This window comes from Miniopterus natalensis, chromosome X, assembly GCF_054644295.1.
Source record: "Miniopterus natalensis isolate mMinNat1 chromosome X, mMinNat1.hap1, whole genome shotgun sequence".
Taxonomy (NCBI): Eukaryota; Metazoa; Chordata; class Mammalia; order Chiroptera; family Miniopteridae; genus Miniopterus; species Miniopterus natalensis.
In genome coordinates, this window is record NC_142103.1 from 6,377,947 (window position 1) to 6,396,668 (window position 18,722).

The following is an 18,722-nucleotide window of genomic DNA, read 5'->3' on the forward strand; positions in this document are numbered from 1 at the left end:
GCATGTTGAGTATTGATTGATAAGTGTGAGAACACTGGAGGTAGAAAACCACTATTTTGCGACCATCATAGCAAAGATTGATTCAGGCAAAAATTATCATTGGATGCTAAATATAGGGAAAAATGTTGACGAAGAGCAAAATACTTGCGTGGTCTGAAAGTATTTTCCCAAAGAGTGCTTACTAGTTACAAGGGGTAAAATAGTAATTATGGAGTGGAGAAATTGGACAATACCTTAACTGAGTCCTCAAAATTCACATCAACAATAAGAGGTAAATAGACACCATGTGCCGCCAGATATGATACCCTGAGAAGGACACAACATCATTTATATTCATTTCCATCCAGAGAAACATAACCTGAATTTAACCATGAAGAAACATCAGACAAACTCAAAATAAGAAACATTCTTATTTTAAAGGGGAGATATTAGTACTCAAAATGTCAGTGTCATTAAAGACAAAGAAAGGCTGTAGAGATGATCCAGAGTAAAGGCAACTAAAGAGACATGATACCTAAATGCAATACCTGACCCTAGACTGGATCTTGCTATGGAAAGGAAAAATAATATAAAGGATATTATTGGACCAATTAACTAAATTGGAATACAAATGGAAGGTCAGTATCAATGTTAAATTTACTGAAGTTGATAACTACTATGGTCATTAACAAGAATATCTTTATTCTTAGGAAATACACACTGAAGTATTTAAGGGTGAAGGCTATGATGTACAGAACTTATTCTCAAATGGTTCAGAAAAAATGATACACTTGTTACTTGTACTATTCTTTTACAACTTGATATATCACCTCACACCTCTCAGAATGGCTATCATCGATAAATCATCAAGTGTTTGTGAGGATGTGAAGAAGACTGAACCCTCGTGCAGTGTTGGTGGGAATGGAGACTGGTGCAGCCACTGTGAAAAACAGTATGGACATTTGAAATAAATTTTAAATAAGTTTTTTTAAAAGTCAGCTCAAACATTGCCTCCGCAGGGAATCCAGACTCCAACAGCCCCTTTGCTCAGTCATCACATTGCACTTTATTTGCTTGTTTCTTTTTCCACACTAAATGTTAAGTACTTTAAGAGGAGGGATTGGCTCCTTTAATCCATGTAAAGTCAGGGCCTGCTACAGGCTTGAGCCCATAGTCTCAACTCAATAATTATGTATGGAATGAGCAAATGTTGCAAATAATTTCAGGCCTCTGCTATTTGTATCAGAAAATTGTGAAAACTTGCCTTGGTGCCAATAATGGAAGTTAGCTGGGTTTCTAAGTTTTCTGCAACCTCAAAGCCTATAGGGTGCAGTCTGTGACCCAGCCTCCTCGTCACCTTTCCCAGGACATGCACTGCATGCTGCCTCAGACACACTGTAGTGCAGGATGCTGTGGAGCAAGCCCCTCTTGGAAAGCAGGCTAGAGGGCAATATATCTTTGCTACATGAGCACAAAGCCTCTTCCTACATTGGGCTTCAACATGTATTGTTTGGCCTATACACAAGATTTTTTTCTCACACAAGGCCCTCTGTTAGCTGAGTCCTCCTGCTCACTCCTCTTAACCCTTTATCTATTTTCACACCTCTGTGCTTTTACCTCTATGTTCTGCTCTCTCCCTCTGGGACTCCTTTCCTCCCTATGCCCCCTCCTCCTTGCAATATCCTTCAAGACTCAGTCTGTGCCATCTCTCCTGGAAAGCCTTTCTCACATCTACCTTCCCCTGCTTGTCTGAGTTACATGTCCTTCCTGTGTATTCCCTGTAACACTGGTCCTTACTCTTGCTGCCACATGGACACTGGGCTTTAAACATTTGCACACCTGTTATACAAAAGACTGTAAGCAACTTGAGGGAAGAGACTGGATCACATTCATCTTATGCCTAGCACAGAACCTGTAACTTCAGTGTTGTATGGGTGGATGAATGGAGGTAAAGAATGTATGGGTAGATAAGTAGTGATGGAAGGAGACTTGACTTGGTGTGGTGAACACGCAGTACAGTATACAGATGATGTATTGTAGAATTGTACACCTGAAACGTATAATTTTATTAACCAATGTCACTTCAATAAATTTCATTAAAACTTTTTAAAAATCTTTTAAGCCTTAGTACCAGGAAATGTGAATAAAATCTAAGATATGTTAAAAGTTGCACATTGGACTCCAAAGAAGTTTACATTCAAAGAAGTACCTAAGATAGGAATAGAGCTTGTGACCAAAAATTATTGGACTTTAAGTAAGGTTACATTAACAGGAAAAATGTGAACTATAACTCAGTGAAACTTCAGGAATGCAGAATAGAAAACAACTATATATTTAACTAGTTTTTATGAGAGTTGCTGAATTTCCTATTGCCATTGCTCAGAGGACTGTGGTATGGCAGGGATAGGTTTGTGTGCTCATGTCCTTCAGATTGGGAATCAATGATCATAGATTTTTTTTTTTTTAATCCTCACTCAAGGATATTTTTCCCATTGCTTTTTAGAGAAAGTAAAAGGGAGAGAGAGAGAAAGAGAGAGAAACATCAATGTGAGAGAGACACATTGATTGGTTGCCTCCTGCATGTGCCCCAGCTGGAACAGGGGATCGAGCCCCTAACTGAGGTACATGCCCTTCGTTGGAATCAAACCTGGGACCCTTCAGTTCATGGGATGACACTCTAACCACTAAAGCACACTGGTTAGGGTAATCATAGATTTTTAAAAGAAACTTTCTTAAATATAGAACTGCTCAAACTTACCATAAAATTTGGCAACCCTAAGCCTCAAATGGTTAAATTTTTTCAACAATGAAACTATAAGAAAGAGTCTTTGATACCCACAGATCTACTCTAATGTTAGGTATATGTTTTAACCTTGACCATTTTTTTTTTTTTTTTTTTTTTTTGCTTTCACTTTGCTTCAAATTGGGTGTGGTCTTTGGTCTACTACATAGGCAAGGCTTTTATGTGTACCTGCGCTGCCAGGCATTCTCCTTGGTCATAGAGGTTTCAACCATTTTAAGATGCTACTCTATCGATATGCACTACTGAATGCAGACTGGTGTGCTGGCACCATGTGGAGACCCACCTTAGTGCTCTTTATATGATGATCTGTTCCAGAGAGCAGATCCTGCTGGGGACTTTCTGTGAGTGATCATCATATCATCATAAGCTTTGCAAAGCAGGCATTCTTATCATCCCCACTTTACAGATGAGGACACTGAGGCCCAGAGGAAGTGAAATGACTTACCTAAGGTTATAAAGCTGGTAAATAGTGAATCCTAAATTAAGACTATGATTAGTATTTCTGATTTTGTTTCTTAAAATAGATATATGGTTCATAGAGAAAGAGAACATAAGAAAAATCATACTTAGTTCCATTTTCCATGTTTCTGCATCTCAGAATACCTCAGAAAACTCTAAAGGACTATGGCAGTACAGCTTCCAACACAGCAGTATCAGGCCCTATGGACATAGTCCAATTCAACACATAATGTGTTCCCTCCTGGAGCCTAGGAGTCTATATGTTGTTTCCCTTTAACTTGGGCTCCATGTACTGGCAGCTTGCTAGGGCACAGTTTGCATTTTGTAGACTTTTATGTCCTATCAAGTAACAAAGATAGTAATGCTTTATACTTTACTCATTTTCTTTTTATCTGGAAATAAAAAAATATTGCTCATTTCAGGCATTCTCCCCCATTTTGATGAAACGCAGAAGTGACATGTTTATAAAAATGGAATTAAATTAGATAATTTATGATCAGAATATTATAGGTAGATCAGAAATGTACCCAAATCCTCAGCATTTATTGGAACAATTTTGAAAATGTTCAAGTGAAGTTTGCAGCAAACATCATGTACTATTTTGCAAATTATTGTAATTATTGTGAAATATAAAAATATATTATCTATTTTTATCTACAATATAATCCTCAGTCATTCTCTACTCCCTGAGTACATTTTTATGATAGATTTTTTTTGACATAATGAAGGTTTATACAGTATTGCAGATTTTTCCTGAGTTATAAGCAGCTGCATTCATTCATTCATTTACCTCTTCATGCAATGAATAAAGGGCCAATTCTATGCCAGGCCCTGTAGTAGATACTGAAGTTGCCATGGTGAACAGGACAAGTTCTTTGTCCTCGGGAAGCTCACAACATATAAAAAAACCTCACCCATGGTAAGTGCTGTGAAGTTAAAGTGCAAGGCATGGTGGGGGAAGGCAATGGGTGTTACAAGAAAACAGCATGCCTGGGTCCTAAGGCAGGAAAGAAAGCATTTGTAACTTTGCTTAGAGGAATTGAGAGTTAGAACTTAAGACATTGAGAGAGGTATTGGCAGGAGATGAAATAAGTTACTTACTTTGGTCTTTATTCTAAGGTGAATAAGAAAACAGGGGAGTAGTGAAATCAGAATTGTATTTAAGAATTCACTCTGGCTGTGTGTGAAGAATGGATGAGAGGGAACAACAGTAGAAGCAGGGAATCTAGGAGGCTATTATAGTATTCCAGAAGAGAGATGGCAGTAGTTTAGACTAGGATACTGGCAGTGGAGATAGGAAGAAGTAGATTAATTTAAGAACTATTTAAGAAATAGAGGTAATGTGTATAGACTGATGGGATTGGCCATGGGAATGAGGAAGTGAGAAATCAAATTAGGTTTCTGGCTTGGGAAGCAGTATAGATGAGGCCATCATTCACAGGAATGGGAAATACTGAAAATAGAGCCCATTGTGTAGGGGGAAACATCAAGAGTTCCATTTGGATGTGTTGGGTTTGAGGGCCTGGGCCCACCATTTGGAGATTTAGGGAGTCAGGGAAAGACTACAGCGAACAGGTCAGGACTAAAAGCATGACATTAGTAGCATGAAGGTAGTAGTTATACACATGAAGGGGTAGGAGAAGACAGCCCACTATGATCACGTGGCACAGGAAGAGAAGAGGGTGAAGGACGGGACCTGGAGTTCTTGGGAAGGGCAAGATGACCTCGTAAAGAAGCAGTCTGAGAGACTGAAGGCAGTTGGCTATTTGAGACTAAAGCTTAGGAGAAAATTCTGGGCTGGAGCTATAGCAGGTGGCATTTAGAGGGTGGTAGAAAGCATGGGAACAGAGGAGATAGCCTAGAAAATGTAGTTTTTATATCAATAGCATTCCTTCTGATAACAGGTATTGTTACCAACTGGGTTACTAGATGTAAAGATAGTCTAGTGATAATTTCCAAAGAAGAAGAAGGTGGGGTAAAGTGCAGGGGCAATATTTAGATCAGAAGATGTTAGTATATAAAGACTATAAAAGATTTGTTCAGGCTATACCTGTATTCTCTTCCTATGAACCCTACTAAGGAGGCAATGCCTCTTGCCCGTCCCTACTGTGAACATATTCCTAAGTAAGTCCCTGAATCAACAAATGTCACCCCTGCTCACACCAACCTTTTCTCATTGGAAAAAGTATGTACCCAGGCAAGTTTTTCTAGCATGATTTCAGCCTTGTGTTAGAAAGTCATGCTCCAAGGTGTTCAAAGTCACTCAGCCAAGAAGGGACTGTGTGGTCCCCAGGACTGAAGAGCAGGGGCAGGGGCCAAGAGCTGACCCCACCTCTCCTCACTCTCCTTTATTTTTCCTACAGTAATATTTTTCTGCCTGAGCATGTGGTGTTTGTCTTAAGCAATGCACTCTACCAGTAAAGACAAAAAGCTACTCTGGGTTTCTTACATGAAAATCCGTCAATTGGAGGTGACAAGAAATAGCCCCCTTGGCTTCAGTGGAAGATTGAGGGGCTGATGCTTCCCCTTAAGCTGTCCCAGCTCTATTTCCTCTCGCCTAAGGTGGATCCACCTAGATAGCTATTAAAGTGATAAACAACTGTTCTCATTTAAGGCCCTCCCTCCAGCTTCACTTGGCTGTGATTAATTAAAAAAAAAAAAAAAAAAAAAGTCTCTCTTCAATCTCCTGCAACCTTTCCAAAGCAAACTGTAAATACAGACCCAGATTGTTTTTCACCTAGTTAGCTTCCATGTCATCCATCAAAGACTATCACAGACTTCCAGGGAGTGTGCTGTCACCAAGATAATTTGTGGTGCAACAAGCTTGAAAACCAAGTTTATCTAGTTTATGAACACATAACAAAGGTTGGGAAAATTCCCTTCAAATGATTCTTCCTCCCCAAACCTTGCCTAAACTTTAGGTGCTAAATAACAACAATAATGTTAAGGGATTTTTATTATTCAAAAATAAATAACAAGATAATGACAAGTTCACTCTGGAAACAATGGAGACTGAGGGTAGATACAATAGATTTCTTTTAAATACAGTCATTTCTTGAGAAGGAATGGGCAGACTCAGAGCTGCTCTCTCTGCTCCCCTTCCCATCTACAGTGGTGGAGATAGGGACAAGGTTAAAATAAGATAACTGATTAGCAACAGCCTGACACTGTGTGTGTGTGTGTGTGTGTGTGAGAGAGAGAGAGAGAGAGAGAGAGAGAGAGAGAGAGAGAGAGAGAGAGAGAGAGAGAGAGAGAATGAGTATCAGTGGCTGGTGGGGGGGGCAGGGTTTTTTTAGTTCTCAACTGCATTAGACTTCCTAGAGCCTATCCCCTTCCTTCATCAGTGGCCCAGGGACCCAGAATCAACCATATAACTAAATGTGAGCTGAGGCTCCTTGTTTCCCTTCTGGATCTTCACTGATAAATCAAATACATTATCCACTAAAAGACACTGCAGGCAAAAGAAAAACCCCTAAACTTGGCTAATAATCTGCTGTTTACTCAGAATTCAATCTGTGCACAATGGCCTTGTCTTTTCATAGGAATCTCTGGATGTCTGCATCAGTCGGGTTGTTGCTTCAGAATATAAACTCTTAGGGAACAGGGCCTCCTTGGGTTTCACCCGCCCCATAATTCACTTATTGCAGCCCTACATGCCTTAGGGTGTATAATAAATAGTTCTCCATGAGGCGAATCCTAGGGTTATAAATAGGCAGTTCAACAGGGGGGTGGTCTTAACTGCTTTGATGTATTATGAAGACTGCCAGCATCAGCTCAGCTGCAGCCTGCGAGGTTACAGTGTTCAGAGTTTGAGTAAGCCAAAAGATGTGAAGCCGGTCCCATGGCTCACTTGGCTTGGATCAGTCACATTGACAAACACCGAAGCACCTGATTGCAATTCAAATACTCCTCCCAAGTGAATGGATTGTTGCCCGCAGGGTTTGGAGGAACTGTGGGTATTTGCCGCTCTAAGTAAGATTCTCTCAGATCCACTCGTGGACCTCAGGCAGAGGCTGGCTATAAATGGAGCTTGACTCGAAGCTTCCCGATTAGAACAGAAGGTGACTTGGGCATAGATATAATAGAGTCCTTGTCTTTTAACGGCAAGCTGTTTCCCATTTTCGAGGGTTACCAAGTTGTTGCTCATGGTGTAGTATCCTTTTTGGGCCCACTGTAGAACTGTAATGAAGAAGGGAAAAATTTGTGGTGAGATGAAGCATAGCATGGTTCACATTCTAACAAAATATAGTTTAATGTTGACAATAGCTTCATATATGAATGGAAGTTTGGGGCATCAGGGACTTTTAAAGATCCTCCCAGCCGTTATAGTCAAATGAAGCTCGATTACAATTCAAGCTTTATTCAAGCTCAGGTAAGAAAATCTCTGAGTTTCAGTTTCTCATTTGCAACACTGCACTAATATTACAGTGCATTTTAGAGACTTGTGAGAATTAAAGCAACAGAGCACAGTGAGTTTCCGTCTCCCTTTAGAGTTCTTAAAGCTAATTTGTCCTTTAACTTAAGAAAGTGTGAATGATTTCAAAATTCCACGTCATAAATTATGCATGCCAAAATATTCAAGCAAAATCCTTGCTAATATTAGCATTGACTTCTTCCTTTCCTTAAATTTTACAAAGCCAAAGAGTTGCTGGTCCACCTAGCTCAGCCTTAGCATGGAGAAAAGGAAAGACCCCATTTCTTCCTACCTGATCAAGCTGTTGCAAACCCAACCTGCCTCCCACAGCAAGGACTAAAATTAGGCAAGGAAGTATGAAAATAAACCTGTCATTTCACTATGTGTTTTGATCTCCCATTGTAGTGGGCGCCACCAACTTGAAAGTACCTGTATTCTTGTGGCTAAACCGGAGTACCCACCAACAATGTGCCATTTTCTCGGCTGAGATGTTGAGTGGGTTCAAAGTAGTGTGAGCACCCGATTTCAAATCTCAGCTCCCACAGAGAGCTAGATTGCTGGGGTGGGGGTTGGGGAGAAGTGAAAGTATTGATGCATTTGCTTCCTTGAGTTTTTTTTAAAAAAATCCTATTTGGTGGACTTAGGCCTATCAAGGCATAATATCCAACCTGTTAGGACTCATCCTTTAGTAATAGGAAAGGCACTCAAAATATCTGACATTTTTTTGGCCCTCCAGGCCACTCCAGAATTGATACTTTATTATGATGTTTTCGCTTTTGGACCATTTGAGAAAACAAGTGCAGGTTCCCTATCTTTTAGTCCATTAAGCTTATTTTTGTAAGTCCTTACCTAACTTTCAGCCTTGCTATGGGATGCAGGTCAAGTTTGTAGCAGCATGACCAGGTAAGAACGAGAGGTTTGGGACTGGGGTAGGGTGAGGAATGTCACTATTTTCCCACCTCATCCCCTGCAAACCTACTGTGATGCAGACCGTAAAATATACTGGGGCCAATATAAAAAATGGGCCTTTTGGAAGAACCTGAACATCATGAAATATACCCAAGGGCAAGGATTTATATGCAGGTGACCAATGGGAAGCTATTTTTGAGGAGGTGTCTCTGTTGCTGTTATCCAATCTGGATGAGAAGGTGTCATGTGGATGGCCACCCTGGACATGCCAATATAGTTGCGATATTCTCCTATAAGTGTATTTTCTGAGAAAGGGGTACTTGGCAGAATTATTAAATATTGTGGGAATACTGGTATTAATGAAGGACTTTGTGTCACTCTTGTGACATCTAAATTAAAGTGAAGAAAGCTAAGTAATGTCACTTTACATTTGTATAGCACTTGACAGTATAACTTTCTTCCCCATGAGCTGATTTGATACTCAGAGTCACTCTGTGATGTAAGGCAGGAAATTGCTGCATAGGTAAAGAGACTTGCCCGAGGTCACCCAGCAAGTTCTTGAGCCTCAGTGCTTAAAACTTATCCAGTTCTCTCACTCCCATACCATGATCCATGATAACCATGTATACCCTCTAAGAAACCCAAACTCCACCTCAGAGATGAGGCTGTCTCTCCTCTCCCCCCCCACTCCCTCACCTCTCTGTTTAGAACTCCATTCCAGAGCACTGTGCTGAACTTTTCAAAGACTGCTCTGATGCTCTCAGATTGCATTTATGTAAATGGGGGTTTTATGCTAGCACGTGTGTTTCCATCCATTTATCAGATGTGACACATTCTCCAGCACCAGCTATCAGGAGGTACAGATTTGGGAAAGAAAAAAAAAAGATCTAAAGACTAGAACAATGGTACAACGTATATGGAAACAAATCATTCAGAGTTTAAAAGATTACAGCATGCCGTCTGTTGTCACTTCATTGGAAAAATCTAACATCCTGGCACCTACTGATCTTTGCAGAATTATTTTACCTTTAATTTCCTTGAGTTTGGCCCCAGTGAGGCTAGGGTAATCATACAGAGATTGACAGATGGCAGGAAATACTCATCCCCAGGCCCATTTACACACAGTGAAGAAGGGTTAGGATGAGGGATATTCTCAGTCAGGTGGTCACTACCTGACATCTCTTCTATGTTGTCAGAATAATGGTCTCTCCACCCAGTAGTTCATCATTTAGAATCAGCTATTGAGCAAGAATGTGATGAGAACAATGGAATTGCTTCCCACCTCCTTTTGTCTCTCCAAGTCCCATCTTTACATTTGAGCTCACTTTGAAGACAAAGGAGAGCATGTGAGAGGTGTATGGGTAGGTTTATAAATTAGGCCCCAGAGGAAGAGAGGAAACTAATCATTCTGCTGCATTGCATAAATATCCCAGCCTTCCCCCTTGGGTAGCTGATGCTCAGATGCTTTTGGACTTACCAGATGCTGTTTTACCACTGGCCTCACTTATGACATGTGCTGCAATTTGAGGATCCTGATCACCTGAAATGAAACCAAAAGCAAACTATCAGGCCAAAGCAATACAAAACTGCCCATGGAACTATTTAGTCCAGTTCTACATCTGTGTAATAGAGACTGTGCTTAAATAGGTTGTGTAAAAGTAAGGGTAGAATGGTCTGAAATCCTTTTCACAGTGGGAAAAGTTGGTTTCCAAAATAGGAACAATTGAATGGGCTAATTCCACTGATCTGATTTTTCTTATAGTTGTTCAGTATTCAACTCCACTTTACATAGATAGACACAGGCTACAAGTACTGGCCTCCATTAAACATACTTTGAATCTTGCTTTTAGGAACAACTTCCATCCATTGGGAATCTTAGTGGGCCCCAAGGTCATGTCTGCACAATTAGCTAGTAAGATGCTTATGGTATCTAATTTGGTCAAATAATTGGCCAAAATATTGTATCTATCTCTAGATTGTTTCTCATGTAAAAGTCTTGCTTCTTCATTAGATATACTGATCTAAGTGCAAAGACTGTGTGGAAGTTTCTTTTTTTTCCCATGAGCCTGGTGTTGGACACTTTGTAGATGCCTTACAAATATTGAGTCAAAGTGCATGACCTAAATTACAAGTTTTGTTAAGTTTATCATTTTGCTGAGGACTACTAGGTGGTCTGTATTATTAACTTCAGCTGCCACATGAACTGTTTCCTCAAATTTCACTCTAATTAACAGACAACATGGTTCCACTCAACATATCTTACAGTCATCCTGAAGACAAAACCTTCATGGAAATTGGATCACCCTTTGCATCTAGACCAATAGTTAAAGCAAGCTCTGAGTATGCTCTTTGCCTCAGAAAACAGTATCTGTGTTTCTATATGAACAGGGTGGGGCAAAAGTAGGTTTACATTTGTACATATGGAAAATAATACAAGAATAAATAAATAATAATACAAGAATAAACTCTGTGTTTCATGCACTTTCCACTGTAAGCCTACTTTTGCCCCACCCTGTATGTGTATATGTATTTGTGCGTATTAAATTTACAAAACCCATAGCATCATTTTCATCAACTTTGTGATATAATAGTCTCTCTAAAACCACCCATCTACCAACACTTCATCTTTCCCATACTCAGCTACTCAGGTCACTCCAGGCATTATTGTGTTTGGTTTGAGGTGCCACATTCTAAAAGGAACAGGAAAGTTAGGGTGTCATCCAGAAAAGGAGATAACTAAGAAAGGAAAGGGTCTGGAAAGGGTCGTGGGAGGAAGAGTGGGAGGGACCAGGGAGGTTTAGCCTAGAGAAGAAAAGGCTCCGATAATTGCTATTTTCAACATCTGGACAGCTGCTATGTAGAAGAGGAATTATACTTTGTTTCATATGACCCCATAGAGAAGAACTGGGTCCAGTGAGTGGAGATTACAGGAACAAATTTCAACTCCAGAGGAGAAAAGACTTCTCTCATGTAGTATAGTAAACTTATTATAATTATTAGAGCCATTCAAAGATGGACCAGTCTCCTTTATGAGATAGAAGGTACCTAGACATGTTCGACCAGAGGACAGATGGTCTTTGCTGTTGTGAAGGAGACTCGTGCCCTGGGCATGGTGTTGGATTTGAGAACCATCAAGACCCCTTCCAACCATGGTATGTTCCAGATGCTCTTACATCAAGAACAGGGTAAAGAATAGAATATTGTTACATTGACTCATTCCTTGATTCCAGAGGCTCCACTGGCCATAGTTCCCCAAGAAAAACTGTTATTGAGCTGTGAATGCCACTGCTACCAAATGATAATTTTCTTATCATCTTATCCTGTGTAGGTGGTACTAGGTGGTATGGATACTTTGATTAAGGTATTGAAAATAATGGAATATCTTCACACTTGATATTGTTAGCCAATTGTGTTCCAGTTTTACTTCCAGGGCTAAAAGTTCCTTGATACAACACTGGGTTGTTTAATACAATCGGCCTTATAAAACTTCCTTTTAGTTTTTAAGTATGCATAGAAATTGATAAATAGCAACCTACCTTTTTGCTGTTGAAAGTTTTTTTCTTTCTCCTTCACTTCATTTCCCATTATGTCCTGAAATAAGAATCATTGCAAAAGATCATTTTGACAGGAACTCTTCTGTGGGGTTTCAGAGGTATCATTCATTTGGCATCAATCATTACTCTGTTGCCTGCTTCTGGTGAGGATTATCATGTAGACTCAGATCCTGTCATTAATTCCATTTTACTGATTGGGAACCCATGGCTCTGACAGATGAGCTGACAGCCCCGAAAGCTCAGATGTAGACCTGGAAGCAGAGTCTGGGCTTCATTACCTCCATTCTAGCACTCTCTCTAGACCAGAGGCTATGATACTGACTCTTCCTATTACCCCAACCTCCCTGGTTTTGATAGGTATTGACAAATAATGCTGAATGGGGAGATGATTCTACTCTGGGAATTGGTGTATAGAATATTATTAAACATAAAGCATGGTGTGTATCTATTAGAATAAAATTTTTCTGAAATCTCTCTGAAAATGGTAACAGTAAGTTTGATCGCAGAAAAGTCCCTCAGACATTTTTTATTTTGTTGTCTCTTTCAATGGGCTGAGGAGATTCTCTTATTGCTGATTGTGTGCCCTTGTGTGGATTGCATTTATGTATTTAGAATAATTGGCGTGTATATAGGAAACACAGGCCATCTCCTGATGCTTGTGATGTTCAAAGGCAAATTCAACTATTCTTCAGGAGTTTCTTCTCACTTAGCAACTGAAGGAAAATTAGAATTACTTCAAAAATTAACAGGGACAGCAATCAACACAGGTCAGAAGACAATAAAAGCTACTGCTGCCATTTAAAAGATACTGAATAAAAGGCCTGGAGGGCATAACTGGCTGTCATGAAGTCACCGAAGGAGTCTCAGGCTGAAGGGAAGAGTCAAAACTGTGAGATCACATTCATTGGCCAGGTTTAACTCCCACCATCACCCTGTGTTCTGAACACAAGAGAGGAAGATAGTGGTGTTTTCACATCTTGTGATAATCAAAGTCTTGTGCTCCTTCCCATTACTGGATTCAGTTTTCTACAGTACCATTCCTTTTCATTCCTCCCTTAGAAGGAATTAGTGTTGTGACTGTTGAGTGTCTTCTGATAGACTCAATTCAGTTGCCAGATGTGAGGATGTAAGTCATGGAGCCTAAAAAAGAACCTGCACCTCACCCTGACCAATGTGGCTCAGTTGGTTGGAGCATTGTCCCGTGCACTGGAAGGTCCATGGGTTGGATTCCCGACCAGGGCACATACCTAAGTTGGGGGTTTGATCCCCGGACAGGGCGCATACGGGAAGGCAACCGATTGATGTGTCTCTCGAATCAATGTTCCATTCTCTCTTTCTCTCTCTCTTCTTCTCTCTCTAAAATCAATTTTAAAAAAATTTTAAAAAGAAGAACCTGCATCTTGAAATGCTCACATGGGCCACAGAGCCTCAACTTTCCACTTGAGCTGAAGTGTGGCACTGTGAAAGTGCAGCAACAGGAAAATGTTTGTGAGATAACAAGTAAACAAATGAGTATTTAGTGTCTTTTCAAAAACTGGAGTGTGATGATCGAGGTTGAGATACTTGAAGCTAGGTGGTTGCATTGGCGTCAGGGCCTAGCCAAGATGAAAATGTGAAGTCAGCAAAGTTTGTCTTTTATGCACCCAATCTTACTTTTCCGTGAACTTTCCCCCAGCCACACTCCCCAGAGCCTTTTTTTTTCTTGCTTTACTCCTCATCTCAACTGAAAGATTTTTTAAAGTTGACTTTCAGAAAATCTGAGGTTAGTTATTTCTCTCTCAGTAGGAACTCTTGTGGCAGGTATGGACAGATTGACCTTTAACTTAAAGAGGAAATGTTTTGACCCTATCAAAGACATCTCAGGAATTGGTGGGCAGACAATCATGGAACTGATCATTCTAGCACAGTGTAGGGTGAGTAGTTTGTTTTAATGTGAAATTACACTATTCACAATGCTGCCTCCACTTACCCTACCATAATCTCTGAATCTCATCTTCTCCCCAAAGTGACAGCTTGGTACTACCTGCCTCAGGAGATAATGAGTTCCTTGTTATTAGAAGTGTTCAAACAGAGATTAGGGGACAACTTGGTATGGTCTGTGAGGAGAAAACTAAAATTCTGTGTTGATAATTGGATCTGATGATTTCTAGGACCTCTTCAAGTTCTATGATTCAGAGCCCAAAAATTCAAACCCTACATTGCTCTGGACCGGTCAGACTGTGACCCAGAAAGAAACACTGCTAATGTTAGCTAAGAATATAAAAGTTTAATTTGGGGTTATTCTGTAGCTGATCTGTTAGGTCTTGATTTACCCTAAAGTGAACGGGCTTTATGAGCAAGTGGTATTATACAGTCAGTGTCTGATTTGAGAGGTACTGAGAAGGTTCATCATCTATTCTCCACACCTTTCCTCACAATAAAAGGAAAAGATCTCACTTTCATGGCACCTGAAATTCCATCATAAGAGAAGCATTCCTTTGTATGTTAGAATGTCTTGGTCTGTAGAAGTCCCTACGACCCCCAGCAAACTCAATACCTTAACCTGTGGCCTGCCAACACTGCAGCGGCAAATGGTGATCACTTCCCTGGGAAATGAGTGCACAGTGAGAAGGCATCAAGATTTGGATGGGAAGATAAGAAAATGCCAAAAAACAAACTTGGTATACTTCAAATTTTTCCCAGAGGCAGCTACATGTATGAGCTTTTGTGTGAATGTGCCCACAAGAGTATGTTTTTCCCTAAGAGAGTCATTTTTGTTCTTCTCAAGAATATGCCTATTAATGCACACTTCCAACTTTCCATACCCTTTTAACATAGGATTTTGGCTTCATTTTTGTAATATTTGTATAAATAACAAATAGTATTTGTATAAATAACAAATGTTTAAAATTTTACATTGTCAGGTTTCAGGTTCCCAGCAGAAGTATTAAAACTTTTCAATGACACTTTTACCAACAACTGATCTTACCTTGACGAAGGCTTCAAACTGGCTTCTAATTTCCTCACAGTTCAGTAAGGATAAGGACCTCTCTCCTTTGTTGCACCTCTGTATCATTTTCATGAACACAAAATCTTCATGAAGATTCCTTTCATCTTCTATCTATTTGTGAAATAACAGGGACATGAGAAATGTAATTCTGAAGGAGAATGGTTCTGATAATGCTTGCCTCCACATTCATTTCCACGGTATCAACAATAGAAGGAGGGCTTTGCAGATATAAATGGGGAATAAGAAGTTATACTGGATTATTGATATTTGGTATTATCAGTTAAAAAATCTACAAAAGCCAGCAACTAAAACATCATATTATCTGAAACTTTAGGTGGAAATCACAGCTATTCTAATACAATTTCATCACAAAGTGTACATTTTAAAATGTATTATAGCAGCAACATTCTATAATTGTCATATTTCCCATTGCTCCAGTAATGATTGCTCATTATAAACAGTCTACAAAATGGCTTTCTGCTGAGCAAATTTGCCCACTTCATTTTAGTGTTTGTGATGAAGATGGTAATTTCCAATATGTGTCAATTAACTTGAGTTCTAATTACATCTTTCTCTTTTTAACTTTAGTATTTGCAGAAAACACTTGAATTTTTAAAGAAATCATCTTTCATTTCCAAAATTAACAAGATATTTTATTTTCCAATGTCTTAGAATAATTAAATGTACGGCACTCACTTGTATAATCACCTAATTCTCTGCTGTTTTCTTGTTTTAAGATGAAATATTTTATTTCAAAACAAGATGCAGTTAGCCGACGGCTTTCACTGATGTTAAGAGCATACCTAAATATTATGTTAAATATGAGTCCACCCAGGTCAATATTTCACCTGTAGAGGCTAAGCTTATGTCCAAGCTTTGATTGGCAGAGCCCATCAGGCCAAACACAAACAACTGGACCCAAAACCAGTCCCTCTCTTCTCAGCAGTGAAAACTAAAATTTGAGTAATCTATTGAATTGCCTCAACCATCACTGCCCCACTTTATTCTGATAGCACACTGTATGGCCTTTATTCTAGGTTGTCATCCCAATAAAGGACACTTAAACAGCCCTGAGAAAATGCAGTCTCCAGATACTGTATATCCACAATTCCCACATCCAAACTTTTAGGAATGGCCAGATAATTGATCACATTTCTCTTTTTCATCTATGATTAATATTTTGTCAGCATAGCCAATGATGCCCTTCAGTGGAAGTGGGTAAGCACAACGAAACAGGATAAATCCTAATGGTTATCTTTTTCTGAGAATGCAAAACAACCTGCTAAGTTACTCTACTCTTTTGTTCCTATAAGTCTAACCAAAAAATGTAAAACATCTTAGAGGGAAACTGGGCAGCTTGCAACTACACTCAGCATTTGACCAATTATACAGAAAATGCCACTTTTACTAAAAGACAAATTCTGGGATTTATCCATGTCTATGCTAATATAAAGCACTATGAAATCTCAGATCAAATTGATGTTCCCCTCCCTAGTTGGAAATTTAAAAGAAAAAAAATGTCTCCACGGTAAAAAAATAGTTCACTTTTTAAACAAAACTAGCAAATAATTACAGCCAATGCCTACATAGTGTTTACTTTGTGTCAGGCTTTGTTCTAAGCTCATTATAAGGGTAAATTCATTTAATCAATGAAGTGGATACCATTATAATTTCCATTTCTCAGATGTGGAAACTGAGGGATAGAAATGTAAAATAACTTGCCTAGGATCACAGAGCTAGTAGAGGGTAGAGTCAAGATTTGAACACAGGCAGTCTGACTCCAGAGCCCAAGCTCTTAACCAGAGACAAGAATAGGAGGCTTCACTCACTAGACACCAAACATTATACCACAAGACCACTTATCTGTTTTGGTTCTTACCATTGTCCATCATTTGGATAGAGCTAAACCAACCAACCCAGAAACAAATAAGGACCCCAAATCTAGTTAATAAAGGCTTCATCTTACCTTGTCCAATCTTCTGTGAAGATACACAGCAAAAAGTGCGGACCCAATCATCTGGGTGATAAGAAAAACAGTAAGTAAATACATAAAAATTTTCATACTGATGGGTGGTCCACTGGTCACAGATCGGGGAGAAGGTTGGCTGTATGTTTCGATCATGCTGCGTTAGAGTTGAAATATCTTCTGCCCGAGAAGGTAGCAGAGGCAGCATGAGAAGACTGTCAAAGTGGCCACCTTACTCAGGATTAGTTAAGAGCGTACAATCGTTGCAGCCCACACTTCCTGGAAAATGTGCTTCGTAGTCTTCTCTCCCAGCAAAAAAGTTACGTAAAGGTTTTTTTTCTTAAATTATACCCATATCATTCACTTCCAGGCTTTCCCTTTTGTTAGTAAAGAAGAAACAAGTTTCTTCTTCCATACATTCATTCTTGCCTTGAAATGTCATACACTTCTCAACAGACAATGGCAGTATTTTCCTATTGCTGTCTAACTTTTTTGGTTCACCAGTTTCAAGGAAAGTGATAAATTAATCCACCAGCAACAGACATATTTCATTTTCGTTCTTACTAATGTAAAGCGGGAACCTGTTATATAGGGAAAGAAACAAATGTCAACAAAAGTTTGGATTGATTTTATGACTGGTATGTCACTAGCTAATTGCTTCTCTAAACTTCTTTAACCTTTAAACTCAACAAAATCCAGGCAGCTATTCAAGTCAAGACTACATGGCATAAAGCAAAAAAGAGTGATGACAGTTATTAATTAAAATTTAGCTGGAGAGATAATTCAAGAAAAATTCTTTTCTTAAAGGTCAAGAGAAGTAGTCTTGAGGGAAATCAGGCCAAAACTCTGTGACTGAGGTTAAAGCTTGACTTAGCCAAACTGCCTGTCTACACGATTCCAATCCATCAGATCATTGCTGATGCCAATGTAACTGTTCAGAAAGGGAAAAATAAGCTGCAGTTAAGAGAACTGAATTCTAGTCCTTGCTCTACCAATAAATTGCTACAGACCTCAGGCAAATAACTTTGTCTCTCTAGACTCCAGTTTCCTCATATCCAAAGGGGGGCAGTTGCACCTGCCTTGCCTATCCTATAGGTTGTTGTGAAGTTCAAAAAAGATGTGCATGAAAGATTTTTGAAATGTGTTAGGCAATAGACAATCAACTTTCATCCTGAATTTTTTTGGGAATTTCTTTAGCCTAAGATTCGAGTTTTCCAAATAACTGTCAACTCCTTACGTACGAGTTAAAAAAAAAAAAGAAGAAGAAAAGAACAATAACAACATCAAAAACCCCAAAGTCTTGTTAACAAATTGAATCTTTGAGGTGTGTAGGATTACGTATTTCTGAATGGCTTTTGCATAGTCTTATCAGATTGCCTTTAAAATAAAGCAGCTGTGGAAATCCCTACCCACATCCCAACCTGGTCTAGAAACCATGACAAGATTGCTTTGGTGATTCCTATAAAATTGTTCTCAGAGACAAATAGGAAATGTAACAAAATGCTCCGATAGTCATGCTATCTGTAGCGTTAGCACCTGCTCTCTTCCCCTCCCACGCCCCAGCATCCTGTCCTGGGCCCAGATCTGTGTAGCTTTTCACTACATCTGCCAAGTAGGTGGCTTCAATGCACGTGATAAACTTTGATCAG

The 18,722-nt window shown here is 39.4% G+C and overlaps 1 protein-coding gene across 1 annotated transcript; it reads right to left on the minus strand.

Annotated features, from left to right (window-relative positions):
- Window positions 1-7,043: 7,043 nt before the first annotated feature.
- Window positions 7,044-17,229, minus strand: CD40LG (CD40 ligand). The gene is made up of 5 exons (XM_016216540.1): window positions 17,074-17,229; window positions 15,087-15,218; window positions 12,101-12,155; window positions 10,042-10,104; window positions 7,044-7,420 (listed from the first exon to the last, which is right to left on the minus strand). Exons 1-5 carry the CDS (start codon window positions 17,227-17,229, stop codon window positions 7,044-7,046), a joined length of 783 nt encoding a protein of 260 aa, XP_016072026.1.
- Window positions 17,230-18,722: the final 1,493 nt, after the last annotated feature.